The following is a 25,643-nucleotide window of genomic DNA, read 5'->3' on the forward strand; positions in this document are numbered from 1 at the left end:
GGAAGTAAAGGACTGATCATGGACACTGTAAAGCCTAATTTAATCCAATGCGTGAAGTTGTGGAGTCGTGGACGTATAGCAGGAGCAAATAAAAGCACCAGATGTGTGTCTAATATAAAATAATATATTTATTCTATTTTTCTTTTTCCCCCTTTTAAATACCAATTATTTGATGCGCTTTGCACTACTCTCTGTATTATACTGCCTGACTGCCTGTCTGGGTTCAACTAGGTCCGCTAAATAACGTCATGGGGGCGGGTACTTTCATTTTCACTGCTACAGGCCCTCACCTCTGCTTGTGTTCAAACTAAACTAAGATCAGAGCGTTTTTTTACATGGCAGGTTTTTACGTCCTTTATACATGTTGTGAGATCAAGTTTATCGACTTGATAAGGGACTACAGTATGTCTTGACAACCCACACAGACATGACTTAGTAAAGCATGAAGTCATGTAGGATTTTACTTGTTGCATTAGTCTGAATGTAAATCCCCTCGTCAGACAGCGCTCGAGGAGCGTGAGACTGAGAGTGGACCAAAGCGTGTTTGATGCAAAGGTATAAACAAAAGAAAAATACACAACTTAAGACACTTAAATGCTTGTATTTGTTGTATTTGCAACAGTTTTGCGATGCATGCCCACAACTTCATGCAATGGGTTAAATTAGGCTGTCCAGTCTCTGTGTTCAGTCCGTCAGTCACTACCATGATTGAAACCCAGACGGGCAGTCAAGCAGGTCGCACACCAGAAGCGCCGTGACATGGCATGCACATGAGTTTAAAGACGCGCACATTTACATGCTATTTAATATGAAACTAATCAGATGGCACTCTGTGGCGCGGCTGAAATATGAACAGCGTCCTGAGTCATAGCTGGGCACTGCCGACTTGCGGCGCCGGTGTGTGCACCCTGATAGAAACGTATGTTTAGAATTCTAAAATGCGTGGCACTGCGCAGCGCGTCGCCGATTGTCGCTTCTGGTGTGCGACCTGCTTCACACAGAGAGTGAACCAAAGCGCATTGGTGCAACTATAATGTATCTAATATTTTTATTAAAAAAAAAAAAAAAACGCGATATCTCGATTTAATAAAATTCTTAAAACGTAAATTTGAATGAAAAAATATATAAATAAAAATCGCCCAGCACTACTGTACCCTAACAAATACTTCACAACAAAGCCTCTTGAGCTCTACAAAAATGTCACTATGAAAACTACCGCAAAAGTGATGGCTATATTTTACTGTACCATTTTTTCTTTCCTTCACTCTGACATTGTCACTGACAATATCGGTGATGCATTACTATAATCCTATAAGATATGGCAAAGTTATTTTTTATATTTGACTTTTTGGAAGTGTCATTGTCTTATGGCTAATTGAAATACGCCCATCTGTCACTTTATTACAGTATAGCTTGCTTTGGACAAAAAAAGTTATAATTAGAATGAAATAAAGGTGAATCAAGAACAGTGCTTAGAATAAATGAGAATCACCCTCTTAGAGCTCTGTTTTAAATTTAAAATTCTAATTTTAAATAAATATTTCCTGGATGATGATTTACAATAATATGTTTGTGCATATACATTATATTAATAATACCAAAGCCAAAGCTGGAACTAATCTAACAAAAAAAAAAAAAAATCTAAAAATTATACACCCAAACTAATATTGTAAAAGAATATTAAATAAAAATCCTAATAAACTGAAGAAATCAAAAGAAACTAAAAATAAAACAATTTTGTTAACATTTTCTAGTTTGCTTTTCTGCAATAAATTGCTTTAATTTTAATTAATTATCTTTCTATTCCTAAAATGTTAAGTGAACTGTTAAATGAAACAGTTTTGTTTAAATACACAGAAATATATTGGCTATATTTATATTAGTAGACTTTTCTAAAGAGATCTACTCATTTATGCTGAGCACTGCAACTTTGAATGTGGCATGTTTGTTGGTCAGATGGGCATGGTCTGAATATTGCAAATGCTGATCTACATGGATTTTCACAGGACCATTTATAGGTGTAGCGAACTGGGCAGGGTTGAGAGCTCTGAGGGTAAAAGAAGTTTTAATAGTGTCACCTATATGCCACACTGGTTTCGAATCTCACAGTAGTGCTCTGAAAACTTAAAAGAAGGAGAGACAATGGTGGAAGGCTGATAGAGGGCCAGGCATGAAACATGTTATGTTTGCTTTCAGTTTCTTAAGGCAGCAGCCATCCGCGAGGGGCTGTCACTGCCTGTTTACTTTGTTTATTTTGTTAATTAAAATATCTGAAGGTTCGTCAGTTATTCACCTTCACTCAAAAAAAAATAAAAATAAAAGTGTTGCTTGTTTAATTTACTTATTTAAAATGAGCTGAAACAGTACAACTCTTGAGGTTTTTTGAAACATCTTAATTGTTTTATGTTCATTCATTCATTTATTCATTTTCTTGTCGGCTTAGTCCATTTATTAATCCATGGTTGCCACAGCAGAATAAACCGCCAACTTATCCAGCACGTTTTTACGCAGTGGATGCCCTTCCAGCCACAACCCATCTCTGGGAAACATCCACACACACTCATTCACACTCATACACTACAGACAATTTACCCCAATTCACCTGTACCACATGGTCTTTGAATTGTGGGGGAAACCGGAGCACCTGAAGAAAACCCACGCGAACGCAGGGAGAACATGCAAACTCCACACAGAAAGCCAACTGACCCAGCCGAGGCTCGAACCAGCGACCTTCTTGCTGTGAGGCGACAGCACTCTACTGCGTCACTGCGTCACCTGTTTTATGTTAAATCCACTTAAATTTGTTAAATTTACTTAACTGGTATGTGTTGGGACAACATGAATGAATTGAGTGGAACCCAGCATTTTACAATCTTCCAATCTATCTATTTTTCCAATCTATTTAGAATCTATTAATGTCAAGAAGATTTCAGACAGGGTTTTAAAAAGAATTGTCATACAACAAGAAAACATCACTGCATCATTGCACACTGCATCTTTGATGCCAAAGACCAAAGGTGAATGGTATCGAGCTGATACAAAGGTAGGTTACACTTTATATTGATGGTCTGTTTGTTGAATTTAAGTTACATTGCATCTACATTCCAACTAATTCTCATTAGATTATAACTAGACTGTTAGGTTGGGGTTAGGGTTAGGGTTAGTGTAAGTTGACATGTACTTGCAAAGTTTCTTATAGTTAAATGTCTGTTATAGTTAAAGGAGCAGTATCAGGAGATATTAAGCAGTCTAGTAATACTCAAATGGACCATCAAAATAAAATATAACCACTCACTACAACCTGCAGGTGTGATGAAGAGCATGTCTGAGCATACAACACATAAAACCTTGAAGCTGATATGCTGCAGAAGCAAAAGAAGAGACACAGGTGCACTCTAGAGCATTTGGAAAAGGTTCCCTGATCTGATGATTCTGGATTTCTGAATAAACAACAAAGCATGATCCATCCAGCCATATATCAACCATTCAGTCTGCTGCTGGTGCATGTCACAAGTTCACAAATACATATCAAACTGGTTTCTTGAACACCACTATGCTATTCTCAGTAGCATATGCACTGTAATCAAATGACCCCCACAGTCACCAGGTCTCAATTCAACAGAACGCTAATATATGCTATGGGAAACAGGACATTTGCATCAAGGTTGTTCAGCAAACAAACTTTTCAACCGAAGCTATCATGTCAATATGGACTAAAATCTGTAAGGAATTATTTTAGTACATTGCCAAAACTATGCTACAATGAATTTAATCTGTTCTTAAGGCAAAAGTTTAATCTGCAAAGTTCAATCTGCAAGGTGTATCTAGTAGGGTGTCTATAGTGTATATTCCAAGCAACCATACCTGAGAAGTCAAATCGAGTGGATTGTATTCTTGATCCTTTATGGCTTTGCAGAGAAGGAGAAACTCTTTATGTAACCGAGAAACCTGCTCAGTGTAAACTCTTCCTCTGAGACCTCCAAACACCAGCTTCTCCAACCTTTGGAACTCCAGCATGGTGGTAAAAAGGGCCTGGAAAATGGAATTAACTTTTTACAAATGTTACTGTCTCACAAGGACACTTTTACCCAAAAACTGATAAGTGAGTAAAAGTGTAGATTATCACTTTGAAAAATTAAAGGCTTACCTTCAACTGTAAAACACGAGCCAAGATGCTATCAAATCGAGTAAAAACAAGAGCCGAAGGGAAATCCCAGCACTTTGCTGAAGAATAATGATTGGTCAAAGCAGCCACTTTCTGTCTGTATGTCTTAAATGTTTCCCTGACACATCCAAAAACTCCCAATACAGTCTGTATTTTCTCCAAAGCATCTTCAGTCTCTGATTTCAGCAGCTCATCTGCCCTGAGATGGGAAGAGGCCTTGTTGGAGGAAAGATTGTTGTTTTGGTTAACAAGGACATTTTGACTCTATTCCAATAATATGCCTTCCCAATGTCCCTGAATGTAAAGCTTAAACAACAACAACAATAATAATCTAATAACTTGGCCAAATATCATTTTTATACATGTTAATTAATGTGTGGGTCAATGACACAAAAAAAATGTTAAGAGACTTAAAACTAATAATTACGTAACACTTTACTCAGCCTCTATTTCTTGCAAACCGGTTCGAGTTTCTTTCTTTTGTTCAACACTAAAAGATTATCTCAGGAATGATAAAACTCACTAAAACAGGGTGGTTCCCCAAGGTCCTTTCCTTGGTCTGCTCTTATTTATTATTTACAATAGATAATGCGTTTCTGACAAATTATTCACTATCATAGTTTTTATAATCAATATTATGCGGACAATATGCAAAATTGGTCACATTTTACAATAAGGTTCATTAGTTAATGTTAAGTAATGCATTTACTAACATTGAACAAACATTGAATATATATATATATATATATATATATATATATATATATATATATATATATATATATATATATATATATATTCATGTTAATAAATGTTAGTTAATGAAAATACAGTTGTTCATTGTTAGTTCATGTTAACTCATGGTGCATTAACTAATGTTAACAAGCACAGACTTGAATGATAATAATGCATTAGTAAATGTTTAATTATGATTAATAAATGAAGTACAAGTGTTGTTCATGATTTTTTTATGTTAGTAAATGCATTAACTAATGAACCTTATTGTAAAGTGTTACCGCAAAATTTATACAGCTTGTTGGTCAGACTGAATTACGGGTTAAACTAACTTTCTTAGAGTAAATGTGAATAAAAATGAGATTGCCCAAGTTTAATAAATAATAACAAATATGGTCTTGCTTCAACCCCAATTTACCTTTTATCTTGTATTCTTACTCATTTATTCATTCATTTTCTTTTAGTTAAAGGCTTACTCCCTTTTTTCTTTAAGAGTCTCCACAGCAGAATGAACTGCCAAATTATCCAGTACATGTTTTACGCAGCAGATTCCCTTCCAGCCACAACCCAACACTGGAAAACACCCATACATTCTTGCATTCACACACATACACTAAAGACAATTTAGCCTTTTCAATTTATCTATAGCACAAGTCTTTGGACTGTGGGGGAAACTGAAGCACCCGAAGGGAAACCCACACTAGCACGGGGAGAACATGCACTCCACACAGAAATGCCAACTGGCCCAGCTGGGGCTTAATTCAGCAACCTTCTTGCTGTGAGGCGATTGTGCTAACCACTGTGCCACCTTGACGCCCTATGCTTACTCAATCACACCAAACTTCAGAGCGTGAGCTCAGACATTTTAGTCCATATATTTAGCATTTCACCAATTAGTGGCAGGGATGTTTCTGTTGTGAAGTCCACACTATGGAACTCTCTCCCCCTGGCACTACCTCAATACATGAATTTAAATAGTTATGATAATATATTATAAAAATAAATAATGAAACACAGTACATTGTTCTAACCAGGCATATGACCACTACACAATTGTTACATGACTAAACAATAAAGAAGGCACTTTACTTGATTTCAATGTTATTAAAATTGTTTGTGACAGTTATCTAAAAAGTATGTTTGTATTTAAATAACATAAGTTATTGTCAGGGAAAACATTGGAATTCTTTTTAATGTATTTTTATCCATTATATGAAATTTACATAAACTTTACATATATTTTATTGATTTAGTTTTTAAAAACTTAGTAGTTTCTTTTTTTAGTAAAGCAACATTTCCAAATAACGCACATTTAGGCATATATTAGAAGACTCTTCACATGTGTCAAACCTGCTGAATGAAGAAGTTGCAGAGCTCCTGCAGCAGAGAAACAATGCGTGCTGGTGAACGATAGAATGCACAGTGAGTCCAGACCAGAAATATAAGATGAAAGACTGGTGGAATGAGAGCAGGGAAAGATGGAAACTCCGATTTTTCCAATTTAGACAGCAAAGATCCTAGAGGCTGAAGATGGAGGTCTATAGCCCTAGCTTCCTGCAAAGCTGCATGACAAATATACAAAAGAATATTATTAAAAATAACAAAAATAGTACAAAATGCAACTATAATTATCAGATGTTTTGAAACCACTGCCTTACCATCAAAAACAGCTTCCATCAAAGCTTTGAATGAGGGGAAATAACTGCTGTCTATAATTTCCAGAATCCTCATAATTTTTTGAACACATGGATTCTGTAGCTGAAATAAAAAAAAAAAGACTTCAGTACATTATCAGATATCCATTACCATTGTCAAGTAACTGTTGTGACAAACCTGTTCATTAATGCTCTGAATGTTCATTTTTCTGGACCTCCAGAAGTCAAGTTCAGTTTTTGGTCCGGGATTCAATCCTTTTACAATCAGTTCAGTAGAATCTTCTCTTAAGACTTTATGGATCATGTGTGTCCAGCTGATGACCATGGACTCGGCTGCATGTATCATGGCCCTGTTGCGACTGTCATGCCTTGTATTCAAATGAGAAATTTGATGCTTTGGTCAAAATAAAATTTACTTGATGCTTTTATTATGAAAATGAGGATTAAAATGATTACAGTACAACATATAAATATTTCAGTTATTTTTTTTTATAATAGACAGACAGACATACATTTAAAAACTGTAAAAATTGATAATTTTCAATATTATTTGCACCCTTAAGAATATATATATTTTTTTTACCTACAGAGCAAACCACTGTTGTCCAATGACATGCCAAATTAAGCCAACTTGCTTAGTTAAGTTAATTAACATTGTTAAGCCTTTAAATTGTACTTTAAGTTGAATACTAGTATCTTTAAAAATAACTAATAAAATATTTTGTTAAAATAAATATGTTATTAAAACTATTATATTTAAAAATATGTTGACGTAAAACTTACTCACCATTAAACAACTTGGAAAATATTTGAAAATTAATTTGCCTCTTAAATCGTTATAGTTAATTTAATCGATAGTCTAAGAGTAATGTATTTAAAAAGTAAATAAAAGAAAGACTCATACAGCATGACTGTTGCCTCTTGACACTGCTCAATCCATTCTCTGATGGCAGGAACAGGAAGAATGGTTTTGCCATAATATTGTCCTTTCACCACAGTCACCCTGCTTTGCAAATTCTCTATGTGCTGCTTCACATCCTGTGATACGACATTTGGCCACATTTGGTGATTCTTCTTGTTCGACAGAAGCGGCAGACACACCTTGTTAAAAAATATCGACACATTTTACAAACTTTTTATGTTTAACTGAAAATTCTACTTTCAAACTATATACTTGTGATCATGTCAAACATGCAGCTTTTGATTGTGGGCGTGCCTGCTAATATTCCATTTCACAATGTATTTATTTACTTCTTGTTGACAGCAGATCAAACAGTGGTGGACCTGATGGGGTCTGCAACTGTTCATTACCTTCTCCATGGTGTCTGACAGCTGTGGCAGAAAAGAGGTTGACAGCACCCCGAAGAGTAAAAAACTCCCACAGTTTTCTGGATGGATGGGGCCATTTCCTTTTTTCAAAACATAAACTTTCTTGTCTTTAGACAGATGGCAGACCTAATGTGCACACAAAAGGCATGAGTAATTTTTAAAATATATACATTAAATGTATTTATAAGTTATAAAACTTTATTAACATCAGACAAGAATGTCAACACAAGGCCTGTATTTTTGTTTACTTACCTCTGTAGAAACATCAAGAGCCTTAGACGCCGTCACGCTGAAAAACAACACTCTAATATGCGTTTCAAAAAACGCTGTAAAAAGTGTTTTATTTTTTTCTGCGTTGACAAATTTTACCCACGTATCAGCTTTGAGGTTGAGCATCCGGCAAAGTGTCTCGCCTAAATACTGCACTCTGGGGTCTTCAGAAAACGCCGTTTCCTCCTCTTCTGACATGTTTGTTGTCCTTGTGGAACTGACGCAAACAATCCGAAACTTAAAACAAAAATTTGACGTGTGCTTTCTGAATCATGTGGAACGCGGAGAGTGTCACGTGTTTACATACAGTATCATATCTTTACGCGCGCTGAAGAGATTTCATTCAGTGAAAGTGCAAAAAGGGGTGGAACAGCGTCCTGTTGCTTTGGTTACCATCCAACATGAAACTAGCACCCCAACCAGGTCGCACTTCAATCATTCCGACCCAATTTTTTGTCCTAGCCTACTAGTCAACTGTAATTAAAACAATTTTACAAACGTTTTAGCCTATTATGAAACAAATAGTAAACTTTATTTACAAACTATAAATAGGCTAATTACAAAGACTAATTATTATTTTAATTGTTCCCCGTTGCACCTTTAAGAATCAGTTGACAACACAAAATCGTTATTAATTTGGTTACAGCTTGATTATTTACACAGACAATAAACAAACAAAGAAAGAAAGAAAGAAAGAAAGAAAGAAAGAAAGAAAGAAAGAAAGAAAGAAAGAAAGAAAGAAAGAAAGAAAGAAAGAAAGAAAGAAAGAAAAAAAAGAAAGAAGAGAAAGAAAGAGAACAACAATTGTTTATCTAATTAGGCTACAGATCTTTTAGAAAGATTTTTATTATCATTAAACATAGGCTAGATTTTCTTTTTTATCTCACTTTTAATCTATAGGTCGGAGAGAGAAAAACAGCAATAATCTTGATTATTTTTACAAACAAAAAAAAAGCAAACAAGATGGGTCAAAAGAGACTGAGAGTTGCAAGGCCTATATGTCAGCTCACTTCATTAATGGTGATTAATTTTCGAACATATTTTTATAGCCTAATAAACTATATGATAAGTTTGAATGAGAAACAAGTCACAAATCCACTAATAAATGTTAATTGATCTCTTCCAAAAACGAAAACAATCCCAAATTCACAGGAAATTATTTTGAAGCTGTATATATACAGGAAAGAGAGGAAAGGAAAAAGAGGGGGTGCACTAATAATATGTACTTATAATTCTAACAATATTTGTTTAATTGTTGTTTTTAATTATACTCAAATTACCAAAGTTGCAAAACTATGTCTATCTTTAATGTTTTAATAGAATTTTTAATATTCATATCATGTTTCTCATTTGATCCATATATTATTGCTTGAAAAACATAAAGATAGAAAAGCAACAAGAAGTTAACAGGCATGTAATAATAATAGACATAAATAAATAAATAAATAAATAAATAAATATAATAGTAGGCTATTCATAAAATATATTCATACATTAGATCATCAAAACTTAGCAACTAAGATTTAGGAACAATGATAGCTACCTTTTCGATTAGTAGCCTACACACTTCCACTGTGGCACAAATGAAGACTGCATGTTTACAAGCAATGTAACTGAGGTGTTAAAATGAATTCTTAAGAATCTCGGCTGACTTTCACGTGAGTGCACCAATAATGCCCTCTAGGGGCCTCTGCCATTGAAACACACTAATAAGCGCCGACAAGAGAGACGTGCTGTGCCTGATCACACTGCTTTATGAGCACAGGAGGGCCCTTACAAATTCATCCTCATTTTGGAAAATGTTTGGTAGTTTCTTTCTAAATATAAGATGCCCATTAAAGGTTAACCATTTATTAGTTGCCTTTTAAAAAAGACACGTTTAAACACATTTGTTTATATATGCTACTACATAAATCTACATCAAATAGGCTAAGTTATCTTATTGGGTTTGATGTTTTTTGAAATACTAAGCAACTAAGTAATTAACATAGCTAATTTGCATAATCATTTTCGCCCACTCATATCGTAACATTCCACATGCGTTGAACTAGAGAGCTATAAGATTCGCATGTAACAAGTGCGCCGATAGTTCGTGCCGAAGCACGTCTCATATTTCCAATGGAAGTCACTCGCTCCTGGCGTTTACACTCCTGGAAACCATGGGAATGTCGTTTGAACTGAGCAGAATGCGATATCCGGCCTCATGCGGCCTTCCTATGAGCGCCCCTGCGGTGTTATGCAAGCTTCATAAAAGAACAAATTTGTTATCCTCCACCCGAGGGCATCTGTTGATGGATCCGTCCGTCCTCCCAGGGGTCGAGAGGAAGTAACCATTCAACAACCTGCCGCTTATCTCGTGCTTTCCTTGTTTTAAGTGTTCGTCACTTGAGATATGACAGACTGAAGTGCTCCACTTAGAAGGTAATAAACGCCTTTTTTTATCTATTTGGACGGCGAGTTGCAACGTATTTCTTCCTGCTGTTCAGTGTACTGTATGAATGATCATTTCTGGAACATTCCCTTGAGGCTGGAAAAGAATTCCATAAAGTTTCCATACATATTATTAGCACAAGCGAACATGAACCATAATGTCATCATTCACTCCATAGGCAAATATTGGCGTTGGGACATGTAAGCATTCCCACTGGAAAAGCATTAGCCCCATGTGTCGAGCTTTATCCTTTTTAATCAACCTCCCAAACGACTGGTTCTACCCGAATGACCTTAAAAAAGATTAAACCAGGTTACCAGTCTTCATATACCAACTGCATTGTCACATATGGCTTGTCCTGTCTTTCAATTTATTCTTTCTTTAAGCAAGAATTGTTTTTAACATTGTAATGACAAAATGACTAAACCAAGTATCTATGTAGGCCTATATAAAATTTAATCGAAATAAAACAGTTAAAATTTGTTATTGCTATTCGTTTATTTAAAATATATAAATTGCAGTTATCCTTTTCCAACAGCTCTTATACATTCTTTTGCTTTAATTTATTTAAAAAAATAAAACAAATAAATAAATAAATAAACTAAACAAATAACAACTAAAACATTCCACACAATGTATGGTCAAAACATTTTTCCTTGCAGTCTCAAGATCTCCATGGTGATTTGCTTCTCATTTGTGCTCATATTTTTGTGTGTTGATTTGAATTTTGTGCTAATGGAAGATCCCACAATATAAGCCCACTATTAGCTTTCTAGCAGTAATGTTTGAGGTTTGACAGAATCAATGATGCCAATTATCTCAGCAAACAGGCCCTATAAAAACTAAATATGAAAATAGCATTTTGTCCTTTACTTATACAGTGCTCCTCATATATAAGTACACCCCTCAAAAATCTATCTTTTGAATTCATATTTTTAATAGACAGCTATACAATATTATGTCTATGCATATACATTGGATTAGCAAGTAAGCCAAATCTGGAGCTTATCTAACAAAACTTATGATAACGGTCCAAAAACTATAGTACACCCAAATTTATGTTTTAGGGAATGTTTTAATACAATTTTAAAAAAGAGAAAAAAATCAAGAGAACCAAAAAAAAAAATAAATAAATAAATAAATAAAATAAATGTTGAAGTTTTTTTTGCAATATTTAGCTTAAATTTATTTGTATTTTCTTTCAATTTATGAATATGTTTGGTGACTAAAAATGTATTTTGATAAATATATTTGTTTATTAAATCTGTTTTGTTTAAATGCACCAAAATACATTGCCTTTATTCACTGAGAAAAGGATAAAAATGTTCATTTTTCAAATAGGCTCTCAATTATGCTGAGCACTGTACATGTAAAACATTTTATTTAAAAAAAATGTTCTGAGTAGAAAAGGATCATTTAGATTTATAAAAAGGTTCATAAGTATACTCTTCTCTGGAATATTTGTGGTTGCACCCACAACTAACGTTTTGGTGTTGCTAAATCTTTTCTTTTAGGTCATTTAGTTTGAAGATTAAACATGTTGGCTGTGTATGTGTGCATAAAGGGCATTTTATCCTTTTATGCTTGTCTCCCACCTCACTATCTATCTATCTATCTATCTATCTATCTATCTATCTATCTATCTATCTATCTATCTATCTATCTATCTATCTATCTATCTATCTATCTATCTATCTATCTATCTATCTATCTATCTATCTCTATCTATCTATATATATATATATATATATATATATATATATATATATATATATATATATATATATATATATATATATATATATATATATATATTTTTTTTTTTTTTTAACTGTCCAATTGAAAGGCTGGCCTCTTCTCTAAATATGATGGGTTGTTTGTTTATTTATTTATTTATTTATTTATTTATTTATTTATTTATTTATTTAGTTAGTTAGTTAGTTAGTTAGTTAGTTTGTTTGTTTGACCAAACTTTTTTCTCAAGACTGAAAAAAAAAACTGATTAATATCATCGTGTTTTGATTGAAACCTCATAATTACTGCACTGATTGTGGAAATGCGAATTTTCAAGCTTTTAGCTATTTTCTAACAGCCTCTTTCTATTTTGTAAAACTCAGCAGTCTCTGCTGCACATAAGGATATTAATCCTTGGCTTTACTCATTGTGATGGATGATTATTAGATGAAGAAACATGTACTGTGTATTAAAACACTGAAAGGAAAACAAAGGAAACAAGGGTTTTTCTTAAATATAATTGTCATTTGTTCAAAAAAATTTAATAATAATAAAAATTGTTAGTAAAATGTAAAACAAATAAGTATAAGTAAAATGAGAAAAACATTGTACAATAAGTGATTATACAAAAACAATTTGGAGTTTTCTATAAGTCTCTTTGACATGATGACAGTACATAATATTTAACTTGCTATGTTAAACTAAGCTATGCTTATTAGGCATTAGGCAAGTTATTGGATGACAGTAGTTTGTTGTGTTATATATATATATATATATTGTTTTGATTGTTAATATTTTTTTTTTCTTATGAGGGCTAACATTGACCTTAAAATTGTTTTAAAAAAGATATAAAAACTGCTTTTGTTCCAGCCTAACTAATACTTTCTACAGAAGAAATAAATGTTTTAAAAACAATACAAAATTCATAGGATACTAATCATTTTGCCTCAACTGTATATATGCTTCATATTTAATATATTTCATTGTTATGATGAAATAAATTTGCTGCTTCAATATTTATTTAACATTTTTTAGATTTATTTATCTTTTTACATCTCTTATAATTTCTACAATCCATATATATGGAGATTTACTATAGACCCCTTGCGGGATGACTGAGTGCGGGGTGCAGGGTCTGTGGTGTTAAACCTTTTTGTCTGAGATTTCTGATCATACAAAATGAGTGGGAGTTATCTACAAGTCTCTTTGCCATGATGACAGTACATAGTATTTAACTAGTTATTTTGCAAGACACTAGGAACAAAGCTTAAATTGTAATTTAAATACTTAAATAAGCCATATTAATTAGAAAAGTTATTGGATGACAGTGGTTTGTTTGTAGACAATCAAAAAATAAATATTTTAGAAGAGGGGTAACATTTAGGAAAAATCTAAAAACTGCTTTTATTTCAGCAATAGAAAGAAGACTTTATGCAGAAGAAAAAAATATAGAAAGTACTGTGAAAATGCCCTTGTTCCATTAAATATTACTTGGGAAATATTTTAAAAACAATACAAAATTCAGAGGATGCTAATATTTTTGCCTTCAACTGTAAATGTAATTTATATTTAATCTATTTAGATTTCATTGTTATGATAAAATTAAGTTGCCGCTACAATATTTATCCTTTTTACATCTTTTAACATTTCTGTAATGCATGTATGTAGATGCCCTATAGACCCCCTGCGGGATGACTGAGTGCGGGGTGCAGGGTCTGTGGCATTGAACCGTTTTGTCTCCGATTTCTCAGGGGCCTGTGTGGCATTAGTCTATATGTGGCCTTTTGATTCCTTAATCCCAGCACAGGCGGCCCAGGGCTGGCAGCCGATGAGATATTCCTCTCACAGCTCGTGATTTACGACCTCGCAGCCTAGCACTTAGTACAGAGAGATCACAGGTGCTTCTGAGGCCAGTATAAAAGTTTTTAATATGCACACCCTGTGATCCCCGACTCATTCTGCACACTGGCTTTACTGCCCGAAGAGGATGGGTCAATAAATGCTTAAAAAATGCATAAAAGACCCCAGACTTGGGTCCAACCGCAACTCAAAAGAGTAGGTTTTAAAATTGTATTCCTATTTTTAAAGTGATGTTTCTAAAGGAAGTGAAAGTATTTTTTGAAAGTGAACATGTTTTTGTATAAATTATACAAAGAAATACTCCAAAAGAAATGCATAATTACACAATGTCAACAACACATTAAGCTGTATTATGACAAATCTTAGCTTTTTTTCTGAATGTTGATTTAATGCTGAATAAATAACGAGTGGCACAGTTGGTAGCGTTGTCGCCTCACAGCAAGAAGATAGCTGGTTTAAACCCCGTCTGAGTCAGTTTGCATGTTGTCCTCATGTTCGCGTGAGTTTTTTCTGGGTGCTCTGGTTTCCCCTATAAGTCCAAAGACTTGCGCGGTGGGTGAATTGGGTAAGCTAAATTTTCCATAGTGTATGTGTGTGAATGAGATTATATTGGCGTTTCCCAGTGATGGTTTGCAGCTGGAAGGGCTATCGCTGTGTAAAACATGCTGGAAAAGTTGGCGGTTCATTCCGCTGTGGCGACCCCTGATCAATAAAGGGACTAATTCGAAAACAAAATGAATGAATGTATAAAAAAATAAAAAAGTAAAAATAAATACATAAATAAATACATGTCATAAATAAATACTAATGCATGTCAAGAAAAATGAGAACAATTTTTTCAATAAATCATATTGAATTCACATAGCTAACTATAGCAATAATATGACTCAGAAAGAAATAACCAAAATATGCATTTATTAAATTTATTAAAGTTAACAAAACATCAAGGTGTATAATGAGGTAAAACTTTACAAAACAGGTTTAATCTTCATTCATGAGTTCAGTTGAATAGACTCACCATTTTTTGAGAGTACACAATGCATATCAAGACAAATAGAAAATTGACTTTGTTTTATTATATGATAAGATACATACGTAAACAATCATAAATCATCAAACTTTCTTTTTCAAATTGAAATTGTTTTAATTTTACTTTAGCTCAGAATAATAAAATAAAGTTTTCAACAACAAATGCATATTATCAGAATATCAACAAAACGTTCCTTGTTTATCTTTACATTAAGTATATGAGAACAGAAATAATAAAATTAGTTTTCAATAAATCATCAGCATTTATAAATCTAAAATAAAAAATGGCCAACAGTACTAAAACAAAACAACATTTTCAACAACAAAAAATATTTACAGAATATCAACAAAACATTAAAGTGTATTATGAGGTACAAACTTTACAAAACGGGTTTAAATTTATGAAAACGCGTCTTCATTTATTTGTTCATCTGAATCGAATACACAATGCATATAAAGACAAATGAATAAATAGCTTTGTATTATTATATATAAACTAATATGATTTTATTAAACGTTCTGTGTTTATCTTTAAATAAGCTCTGTGGAAAAGGAAATAATAAAAAAAGTTTTCAATAAGTCATCAAAATCAAATTTTATATCTAAAATATTATTTTTGGCTCCAAATAATAAAATATAGCTACATTTTCAACAACAAATGTGTATTATCAGGATGTCAACAAAACATTTGAACTGCATAATGAAGTTAAAACATTACAAAAAAGACATTTGTTTAGAGCACAGGTGTCAAACTCAGTTCCAAAAGGGCCGCATCTTTGCACAGTTTAATTCCAACCTTAATTAAACACACCTGATCAAATTAATTGAGTCCTTCAGGCTTGTTTGAAACCTACATGTAAGTGTGTTGGAGCATGGTTGGAACTAAACTGTGCAGGGCTTCGGCCCTCCAGGAATTGAGTTTGACACCCTTGGTTTAGAGAGTACACAACACATATCAAGAAAAATTAAAGCTAGTTTTGTATTAGTAATATATAAACTTAGATTTATTTTAATGAAACATTCCTTGCTCAACTTTACCTGAACCATGTACATGGAAACAGAAATAACAAAAACAGTTTTCAATAAATCAATTATAAATACCATTTTTGGCTAATAATAATAATAATAAAATAAAACAACATTTTCAACAACAAAAAACATCAACTCAACATTTTTTAAGAGTTCACAATGCATATCAAGACAAATGAAAAAAAAATAGCTTTGCAATATTATACATAAACTAAGATGAATTTTATTCAACTTCCTATGTACTGTATGGAAACAGAAAATTTTAATGTTTTCAGTAAATCAAACATTTTTATATCTAAGAATTATATTATTTTTGGCTCAAAAGAATAAAATAAAACTACATTTTTAACAACAAATGTGTATTTACAGAATGTCAACAAACCATTTTAAGAGTATAATGAAGTAAAAACTTTACAAAACAGGTTTAATCTTTATGAGTGTATCTGAATCAACTCAGCATTTGCTTAGAGATTACAAAACATATTAAGAAGAAAAAAGTTTTTCATTAGTAATATTTAAACTAAGATTGATTTTTATTAAACTTTCATTGTTTGTCATTACATATGTACATGTAAACATAAATAATAAAAAAAGCTTTCAATAAATCATCAACATTTTTATATCTTAAAATTGTATTATATTTAGCTCAAAATTATAAAATAAAACTACATTTTCAACAATAATATATAATGACAATATATAACAACAATACAATATTTCAACAACACTTACAGAATGTCAATAAAACATTTTAAGTATATAATGAGGTACAAACTTAAAAAGCAGCTCAACATTTGCTTAGAGAGCACACAATACATATAGAAAATGAAAACTAGTTTTGTATTAGTAATGTATAAACAGATTAATTTTACTTAAACTTTTTTGTTTATCTTTAAATAAACTATGTACATGGCAGCATAAATAACTAAAAGTTTAAGAAATCATCAGAATTTCTTTTGCTAAAAAATGACATTATTTTGCCTCAGAATAATAAAATAAAACTACATTTTCAACAACAAATGTGTATTTACAGAATGTCAACAAAATATTTTAAGTGTATAATGAAGTAAAAAACTTTAGAAAACAGGTTTAATCTGAGTTCAACTTTTAGAGAGTACACAATACATATTAAGAAAAAGGAAACATAGTTTGTAATAGTTTTATGTTAGTAATATAAGATAAAACAGAACATAACAGAAATAGTAAAATAGTTTTTAAATCATATTGAATGTATATGTAAAATGACTATTTTAATGAAGAACAATAAAATAAAACAAAATTTTCAAGAACAAATAGGTATTTTCAGAATGTCAACAAAACATCAAGGTGTATAAAGAGGTCAAATTTAGCCAAAACAGCCTTTAAACTTCTTCATTTATGAGTTCATCTTAGGGGTGATTTAATGCTGTTGACTGTTTGCTTTGCTCTTCAGTATGCACTTCCCGCCATGGTGTCCACTTTACAAAGGAACTAAAGACTCAAGTGCACATCTTTTGTGAGTGTAAAGCGAGACTCTGCCAGCAGCAGCGTGTTAAACTCCTGCCTGGGGATTGTCATTGTGTAGACTAGAGCCCTATATTCACATAGTTGTGTTAGATTTGCCAGCAGGGTTGTGAATGAAACATGCGATGACAGCATTCGGGGAGTTCTGTCCCTGCACGAAAACACATAAATCTCATCCTAACATAAACTAATCTTAAAATCTTGGCTAACTTAAGAAAACAACACATCACATTTGTATTGCCACAGGCAGAATACTGTGTCGTACTAGATTTTTAAGGGTAAATTCTTTTAATACATGCATAACTATTATAAAAATACATGGATATGTGCAGAACTGATTGCTCCACGCAGAAAGACAAGAAAAAATGGTTTAAAGGGGTGATCCAATACGATATCATATTTTAAACTTTAGTTGGTCTGCAATGTAGCTGTGTCAACATAAACAACATCTCTGTATGTAAAAAGCTCAAAGTTGAATGCAAAGGGAGACCTTGTTTTTTTTACAGAGTTAGCTTAGCAAAGCCTACAATGAACGAATTTTGAGGACTACAAAAAAATACTTCCGGGCCTTGTGAGATCACAAACATACTTTTACCGTGCACACATACTGCGCAGCTAAGGGCCGTGGCCAGAGGCGCTGTAATGTTATAGCAGAGACAGAGCTAAAATGCGTTCAAATGCTGCTGTTTCCACAGAGCTTCATCTGTTTCTGTATTTGGGCTTCCAAAGGACACGACACAAAGACAGAAGTGCTTACAGTTTAAAGGGTCACGAAACACCAAAACACATTTTTTGAGCTGTTGACAGTTGTATATGTGTCCCACACTGCTAAAAACACTATTAGGACAGCTATATTTCACTAAAAAGTGTAAATTGGTTGTTTTTGTGTTATTTCAAGCAAATTCGTACTTCCGGTTTGAAACAAATTTTTGAAGCTGCGTCACGGCCATGACATAATAGCGTTGTATTCCAGGGTGCAGACTGGGCGTCTGTGCCAGAGTGAGTCTTATTACGTCTTACAGTGTGTTGCATTAATGCATGAGTAAGGCTTGGTTCAAACCAATCAGCGCGCTCTATTGTGCAACTTCATTAATATTCATTCCTGTCAGAGTGTAGATGGCAGAGACGCCACGTTGTGTTGGCAAAACAAGCGTGAAGTGTTGCTTTTATTGTTTGCTGCCGTTAAGTTTTGTTTTCATTTTCTCTCTGTGAGAGCGCAGACTCATGCGTGGATTAACAGTGTACGCGTCGCGCGACAACTATAACTTACGTGTCTAAGGAGGAACATTGTTTACCTGAGAGCTGTTCTCATCTGCAAACGCTGAGATCTGGATTCGCTTGTAGTCTCCTCTAAATAAAGACGCGGCTCTAGTTGCTGTGGATTGTCCTGTCTCTACAGATTTGGTAAGTGAGCGACCAGTGCTCTTTGTTTATTCAGTTCGTATTTTATTCGTATTAAACAAACTATTGCACCAGTGTAAACAAGTTAGCACTAACAGTTACAACCAAACTATAACCTCGTGTTGGATTTTGTGACCGGAATAACACACGCGGCTTTCTGACACTACCTGCCGTGTGCATCTAAGTTTCCGGGAAATGCTGAATTTTTTTTTTCTCCCCCTAAACAGAGCTGGACACGCCCACTTTTCTGACTTTTTCCAAAGTAGAGGTGTGAAAACACCCTGCTGAAACGAGGGGGTTTCATGGCCCTTTAATGTTAATTATGTTTCAGAGAATTATAAAATACATAGCAAGCATGATTTGACTAAACACAGCTCCAGAATCTCTCCCAGTTCAGTGCTGGATTCAGTTAAAATCTCCTCAAAGCAGAAGCTGAACTACAACCTGTAAGTGTTTTTATTTGTTAAAATTGATCAGGACATACAGTGTCTAGCATTAACGGTAAGATGTAGCAACAAAGTAATGTACCTCTCTATGTGTGTGTGCGACTTTGCATTTTTTCTGTTTAAGCAGCTTTTCCATGCGTTTTACATGTCAGATAATGAAGTCACAAAAGAAATGTGAATGATTCATGTTACTTACACCTGCATATTCCGGATATATATGAAAGACGTCGTTTAAGACACAGGTCTCATCCCACATCTTGTGCTTTATTCTTTTGTCAGCAGTGTCACGATATTTTACAGAAAATAACTTAATCCGAGCATCAGAGAAAAAGAAAAAGAAAGTCCCGTGCACATGCACTTTTTACACACATTTACAGAAAGTTCACACATTCACGCACATATAGACATACTCAATGGCGATGTCTCTTAAAGGAGCCACACCCCATTTTCACTTGTTACAGACTCTTGACAGATTTTATTTTAGAGAGCAAGCTGGAGGTTGACTGACTGTTTACACAGCAGAAAAGTGTGTGCTTGTACAGGCGTGACGTAAAGCGATCCGCGAATCGCAGCACATTATGACGATGACCAATCAGAGTCATTTGAGGGCGGGCCTTTCAGAGGAACTAGGAAATATATCAGTCGTTTCCATATAAGCTGAGTAGCTGTATATAATTAAAGTGAGATTTATGAAAAAATAACGTGATTTCCTTCAAGTGAAACATGAGCACACATTGCTGTACATCTTATAAAAACAACCAAGCGTTAAAATTACATTCTGGACCACCCCTTTAATACTAAATATTTATTAATGTATATTTATTGAAAAAGCAAAGGCTTTCATAGACGACATCCAATAGTAATCTGTTTACTCAATAAAAAGAGATTCATTGAAGAAATTCCTTACATTTAAAGGGCACCTATGATGAAAATCAACTTTTGGACAGAACTGTTTGTAGGTATAGTGCGTCCACAGTCATATTGGAGTGATAGAAACACAATAGGATTCTCTTTTTTTAGATATCCTGACGTTAAAATATGATACAAATGCCTTTCATTTTGAGGCCCAATGTAATGTGACGTAGCAGTTTACCTGCCCACCAAATTGATTGACAGATGTGTATTAAAATGTCACCATAGTAACGAGTATAAAGCAATTCCAGTGTTATGGATGTGACATTTGCAGTAAAAACTCAAAACATAAATTTTTAGAGAAAGTATATGCTAACATTATATTGAAACATCTGCACAAAGACTATAGACTCAAGACATGTCACCCGCATAGTTTTGAATGTGTAAAAGTCAGTGTAGCGGTTAAAAAGGCAAATGAAGTCTCATCTACTATTGGAGTTGCCAATCATCTATCGCTATAGACCGACGTTTTTCTGGGGAGAAGCTTGGACGAGACGTGTGTTTTTACATCAGTTTTTGTGGTCAAAAACCACACGAATGTCAGTGAATACTTGCTTCACAGACAAAAGAAATATATTCACATAATACTTGAAATCTGTACTTTTAAATGAATCAAGTGCACTTGAAAACAAAAGTTTTTTTGGATTTGTAATCTGTATGAAATGACCTCGAGGTACAGTCAGTTCTGTCAAACGTACATCACATGATGCAGCAACTACTCAAACGCCCACAAACTTGTAAACAAAGAGTCGCTGTAACTTCTGGAGGAGACTCGCCATCAAGACCAAGTTGTGAATTACTTTAGAAGAGCAGTGCGATCTGACAAAGCTTCATTCAGGGAATGATAATGTGTAGAACGGCCATAAATGAGGTTGGTGTCGTGATCTTGTTCCTTTCGAGTGCGATTGTGCATTAGCTTGGGCAACCTAAAATTAAGCTGATTTTGTTTGATTTGGACATTTAGAAACAACTTTTTTTGTTGCTAAAATTTTAGTTTAATTTTAATTGGTGATTCCAAATATGTAATGTATTCATAAGCTTGACAAAAAATTTTGGAGAATTTGATGTTTCCCCATTCAGACAGAATGCCTGACCATACTGCCCGAGAGGCATTTTAAAGATGTCTACTGAGTGAAATGACTTGAAGGGACTTTGTCTGTGATCATCAATCATCATCAAATGTGATCAAAATGAATGAATGAGTTTTACAAGTTTAAAAATTTTTAAAACAGTGCATGTTTGTTATAAGGAAAGTCAAATCGCTACGTAATTCATCACCCTTGCCACATGTCAGTATACTAAGACTGCAACTAATGATTATTTTAAAAACCGATTAATCTGTCAATTATTTCTTTGATTAATTGGATAAGTAGTTTTGTCCTGTTTTCGATACAAATATCTAAAAAAAATCTTAAATCAAGATACACACTCATGAAGTAGCATAAGAAATGAAATGATGTCTTGTTTTCTGAAAAAAAACAACTTCAAAATAAGTGATGATTTGCTTAAAACAAACAAAATCATTTGCCAATGGAGTAAGAAAAACAATAAGATATAATCTCAAATAGAAGTTAAGCATCACTTAATTTTCTCATGTCCGTTCTTGATTAAATTAATTTTTTACATATTTGGACTGGAAACAACGGAAGAGAAAGAAAGAAAGAAAGAAAGAAAGAAAGAAAGAAAGAAAGAAAGAAAGAAAGAAAGAAAGAAAGACTTTTTTTGCAGTCTATACATGACAACAGATGGAAAAATGAATGATCAAAAAAGGCGAGTGAATAAAAACTTTAGTCTTGCAAAGTGCAAAGTAACAAAACCACAGCAGCTTTACTTTTGTTATTTATCCTTTTGCTAGTGGGTTTAAAATATTCTGGAACCAGGAGTCATTATTTAGGTGACCATTCATCCTTGATTCTCTATATGTCCTGTACACGTGGTTAAACTGACGATAAAGCTCACTTTGAAATTACTTAATGTTAACATGGCGACACGTCATGCTCATCACGTGACACACGGCAGCCACAATAGCGCTGTATCAGAGATGTATCCCTTTTTTTTTTCTTTTTTTCTGTTTTAATTCACACGCATACATATTCATACGCTTGCTCATCATGTCATCAGCTACTCGATATTCTAATTCACATAAACATGTAAGTGATTGTGATCTATAATGTGAGATGGGCGTCACCATGTGTCCTTGCGGCCGCACGTTTTGCCTCAATAAAAGTCGAACATGCAGGAATCAGCACGTAAATTCATAAGTTATTTCATACATGCAAGTGGCTGGTGAACTTAGAGAAGAATAGATTCAACTTTATAGTTGCTTTCACTATGTGTAATGTGTATCTGATATAAATAAAACACATATGCAAATTATATTTGAATGGGTTGTTTTGTTTTACTAGTACTTGTGTGTATTTATGTGTCTAAAATATAAAATAAGCATTAGGCGGTTAAAACACTGCATATTGTCATAATATGACATGTCTTTCTCTGGCTCAGCGCCAGGCTAATGCATCAAAGCTCAGTTTTATTTTTTTCACTCGCTTTTTCATGTCTGCTTGTCATGCAGGATAACGAGTTAAAACACCAGCACTAGGAACTTTATAGTCCTCACTTTAAAACGGAACAAAAGTAGAATTCTGTAGTGATTTACCCTGAACTTCCTCCTCATCCCTGTCTTTGAGGTGCTGAACTCTGTATCAGTGCACAAGAGATGGAGGGAGAGACGTGTTCACTCCGCTCCGCGCTGAACTAAAGTGTGTTTTTAAAGGGCACCTATGGTAAAAAATCTACTTTTCAAGCTGTTTGGACAGATCTGTGTGTTGGTATAGTGTATAGACCGTCATACTGGGGTGATATGAACACACCCAGTCCTTTTTTTTTCAATTTAACTACAAAAAAAGGGTCATCCAATTGGAGCTGTTTTCAAATCGATCGCACCATTACGTAGATGTGCGATCCCCCCGCCCACCGAATTGATTGACAGCTGCGCGCATTAACATGTTCCGGTAGTCGTGTATATGTCAACAAGACCAGGCAGACATACGCAAAGCAACCGGGAATAAAAGGTCTGTTCTGTTCGCTAGGATCAGCAATCATCATCAAATGTGATTAAGAGTGAGTTTCACATGTTTAAAGTGTTTTAAAACAGAGTTTGTGTGTAATTAATTACACCGTTTTACTTCAGCTTTACTTCATCAGCACAGCCGCGTGTCAGAACAATTATAAAAGAAGACGCTTCAATCCCGGTTTGTGGAAGTTAAATCAGGTTTATTTTGTACATTAGCATAACAGACATCCACACAGTACTTGAGGTTAGCCTTGACTAAGCTAAGCGCGCTCTGTCTGTCTGCCTGCCTGCCTGCCTGCCTGTGTGTGTGCCTGTGTGTGTGTCATCTGCGGTGTGTGTGTGTGTGCGCGGGCGCGCGCGTTAACTTTGTAACGATATTGTGTGTGACTCATCAATGCAACTTCACAATACTGATTAGTAAAGGTTAGTTCTTACTGTAGTATCTCACAAACGCTACTTGAGACCTTCTTCCTTTAAGTCTGTCTGTTGTCTGACGCAGCTGAGGGAGGAGGCATGTAGAAATAGTGGGCGGGAAAGACTCGTCTTAAAGGCGCAGTACGACAAAACCACCCCCTGGTGGAAATCAGTATAAAACAGCATCTTGTAAAAGGTATAATGAAAAATCTGATGGGTATTTTGATCTGAAACTTTATATACACATTCTAGAGACGCAAAAGACTTGTATTAAATCTGGAAAAAGGGGTAACCTAGGTAACCCTTTTGTTTTCACGTGACACAATTAATCGATTATGAAATTCGTTGCCAACGCTTTTAGTAATCAATTTTTATCGATTTAATCGACTTGTTGTTGTAGCCCTAAAATTCTAAAAGAAGATGCTTCAGTCCTAGTTTGTGAACTTAAATCAGGTTTATTTTGTAAATAAAAACAGAAGTTCATGCAGCTGTGGATATTAATGTGTATCCTGTCACATTTGACTTTCTAAAACAGTGCAAAGCTACCCATGTGTGTGTGTGCACGCACATATTGTGTGCAGCTCATTGTTGCAGAAAGGCTTGAATTAACTCCACAGTAAATTTTACAAGTAACCCTTGGGAAAGTTCTTACTGTAGTAAGGGAGATCTGCTTCATTCTTGTCTTTCATTGTGCTATTTTGCCTATGTGAAGACTACGGCTCTAACATGCACATGGGAACAGTGGGCGGGGAGAACCAGCTCATTCGCATTAAAGGCACAGGCAACAAAAACAGCTACAATGTCATAGCAGCTCAAATTGCCCAGATTTAAAAAGGTATAATAAATACTCTGATGTGCATTTTGACCTGTAGATTTACAGACACATTCTGGAGAGACTGAAGGCTTATCTTAAATCTTGAAAAGAGGGTAAAATAGGTGCCCTTTAAAGTAGATTTTTTAAACTTTCAAAGCAATGCGCAACATGTAAATTCAGGATCAAACAAAAAGTGCTTTAGGGCTAATTGATGTGTCCGTGAAGAGAAATAAAATCTTAAGTCCAAGGCACTCGAAAAGTAGTTGAAATAGTTAAAAAGCCTTTACTACATAGCATTAAAACATACAAACAAACAAACAAACAAACAAACAAAAAGGTGAATAGGCATAGTATATAAGATAGGAATAGGAATAGGTATATGATTCTGATGGTATAATAACCTTGGATAAAAATATTGCAGTTGCATGGTATTGTGATTACTGCTCTGAAATATATTCTTTTAAATGTCTGGCTAACAAATTAGAGAAATGTTCCCCCTTTGAACAAAATATATTTCATTTTGAGAAACATGTAATATATTTTTGTCAGGCTAAATAATTAAAATAAATCTTTGACTTCTGTTGTCTTCATTAGTTTCAAAAACACTGATTTCTTTACATTTAAAATGGCATCTTTGGAGATCTTTTCTGCTGGAGAGACTAAGACTAAATCAACATAAAAAAAAAAAAATCTTACACTTACCTTTGGAACGGTATAGCAGTATTCACTTTTTCAAACCATAGGATACCCTAAAAATCTTCCCATGATTGTGAACACCACCTACTGGTTTTACGAAAACTTGCCTTCATCAGGGTGTTTGCATGTCTCAAGCAACATGCAGTA

The 25,643-nt window shown here is 34.0% G+C and overlaps 1 protein-coding gene and 1 long non-coding RNA gene across 3 annotated transcripts in view; one reads left to right on the forward strand and one right to left on the reverse strand.

Annotated features, from left to right (window-relative positions):
- The window catches only part of si:dkey-233k19.3, a 188,511-nt gene extending 179,993 nt beyond the window's left edge, over positions 1-8,518 (reverse strand). The window contains exons 1-8 of the mRNA XM_087286860.1: positions 8,137-8,518; positions 7,867-8,010; positions 7,460-7,656; positions 6,734-6,923; positions 6,559-6,658; positions 6,251-6,462; positions 4,148-4,381; positions 3,865-4,032 (exon numbers count right to left, since the gene is read on the reverse strand). Coding sequence (XP_087142986.1) covers positions 3,865-4,032; positions 4,148-4,381; positions 6,251-6,462; positions 6,559-6,658; positions 6,734-6,923; positions 7,460-7,656; positions 7,867-8,010; positions 8,137-8,352 — 1,461 coding nt within the window. The 5' untranslated portion in view covers positions 8,353-8,518. The remainder of the gene's footprint in view (positions 1-3,864; positions 4,033-4,147; positions 4,382-6,250; positions 6,463-6,558; positions 6,659-6,733; positions 6,924-7,459; positions 7,657-7,866; positions 8,011-8,136) is intronic.
- Positions 8,519-10,517: 1,999 nt separating this feature from the next.
- Positions 10,518-25,643, forward strand: part of LOC141378077 (uncharacterized) — a 37,023-nt gene continuing 21,897 nt past the window's right edge. For both annotated transcript variants that reach the window (XR_015511267.1, XR_015511268.1), the window contains exon 1: positions 10,518-10,575. This is a non-coding gene — a long non-coding RNA (uncharacterized LOC141378077). The remainder of the gene's footprint in view (positions 10,576-25,643) is intronic.

This window comes from Danio rerio, chromosome 16 (assembly GCF_052040795.2).
Source record: "Danio rerio strain M-AB ecotype USA chromosome 16, GRCz13ab, whole genome shotgun sequence".
NCBI lineage: Eukaryota > Metazoa > Chordata > Actinopteri > Cypriniformes > Danionidae > Danio > Danio rerio.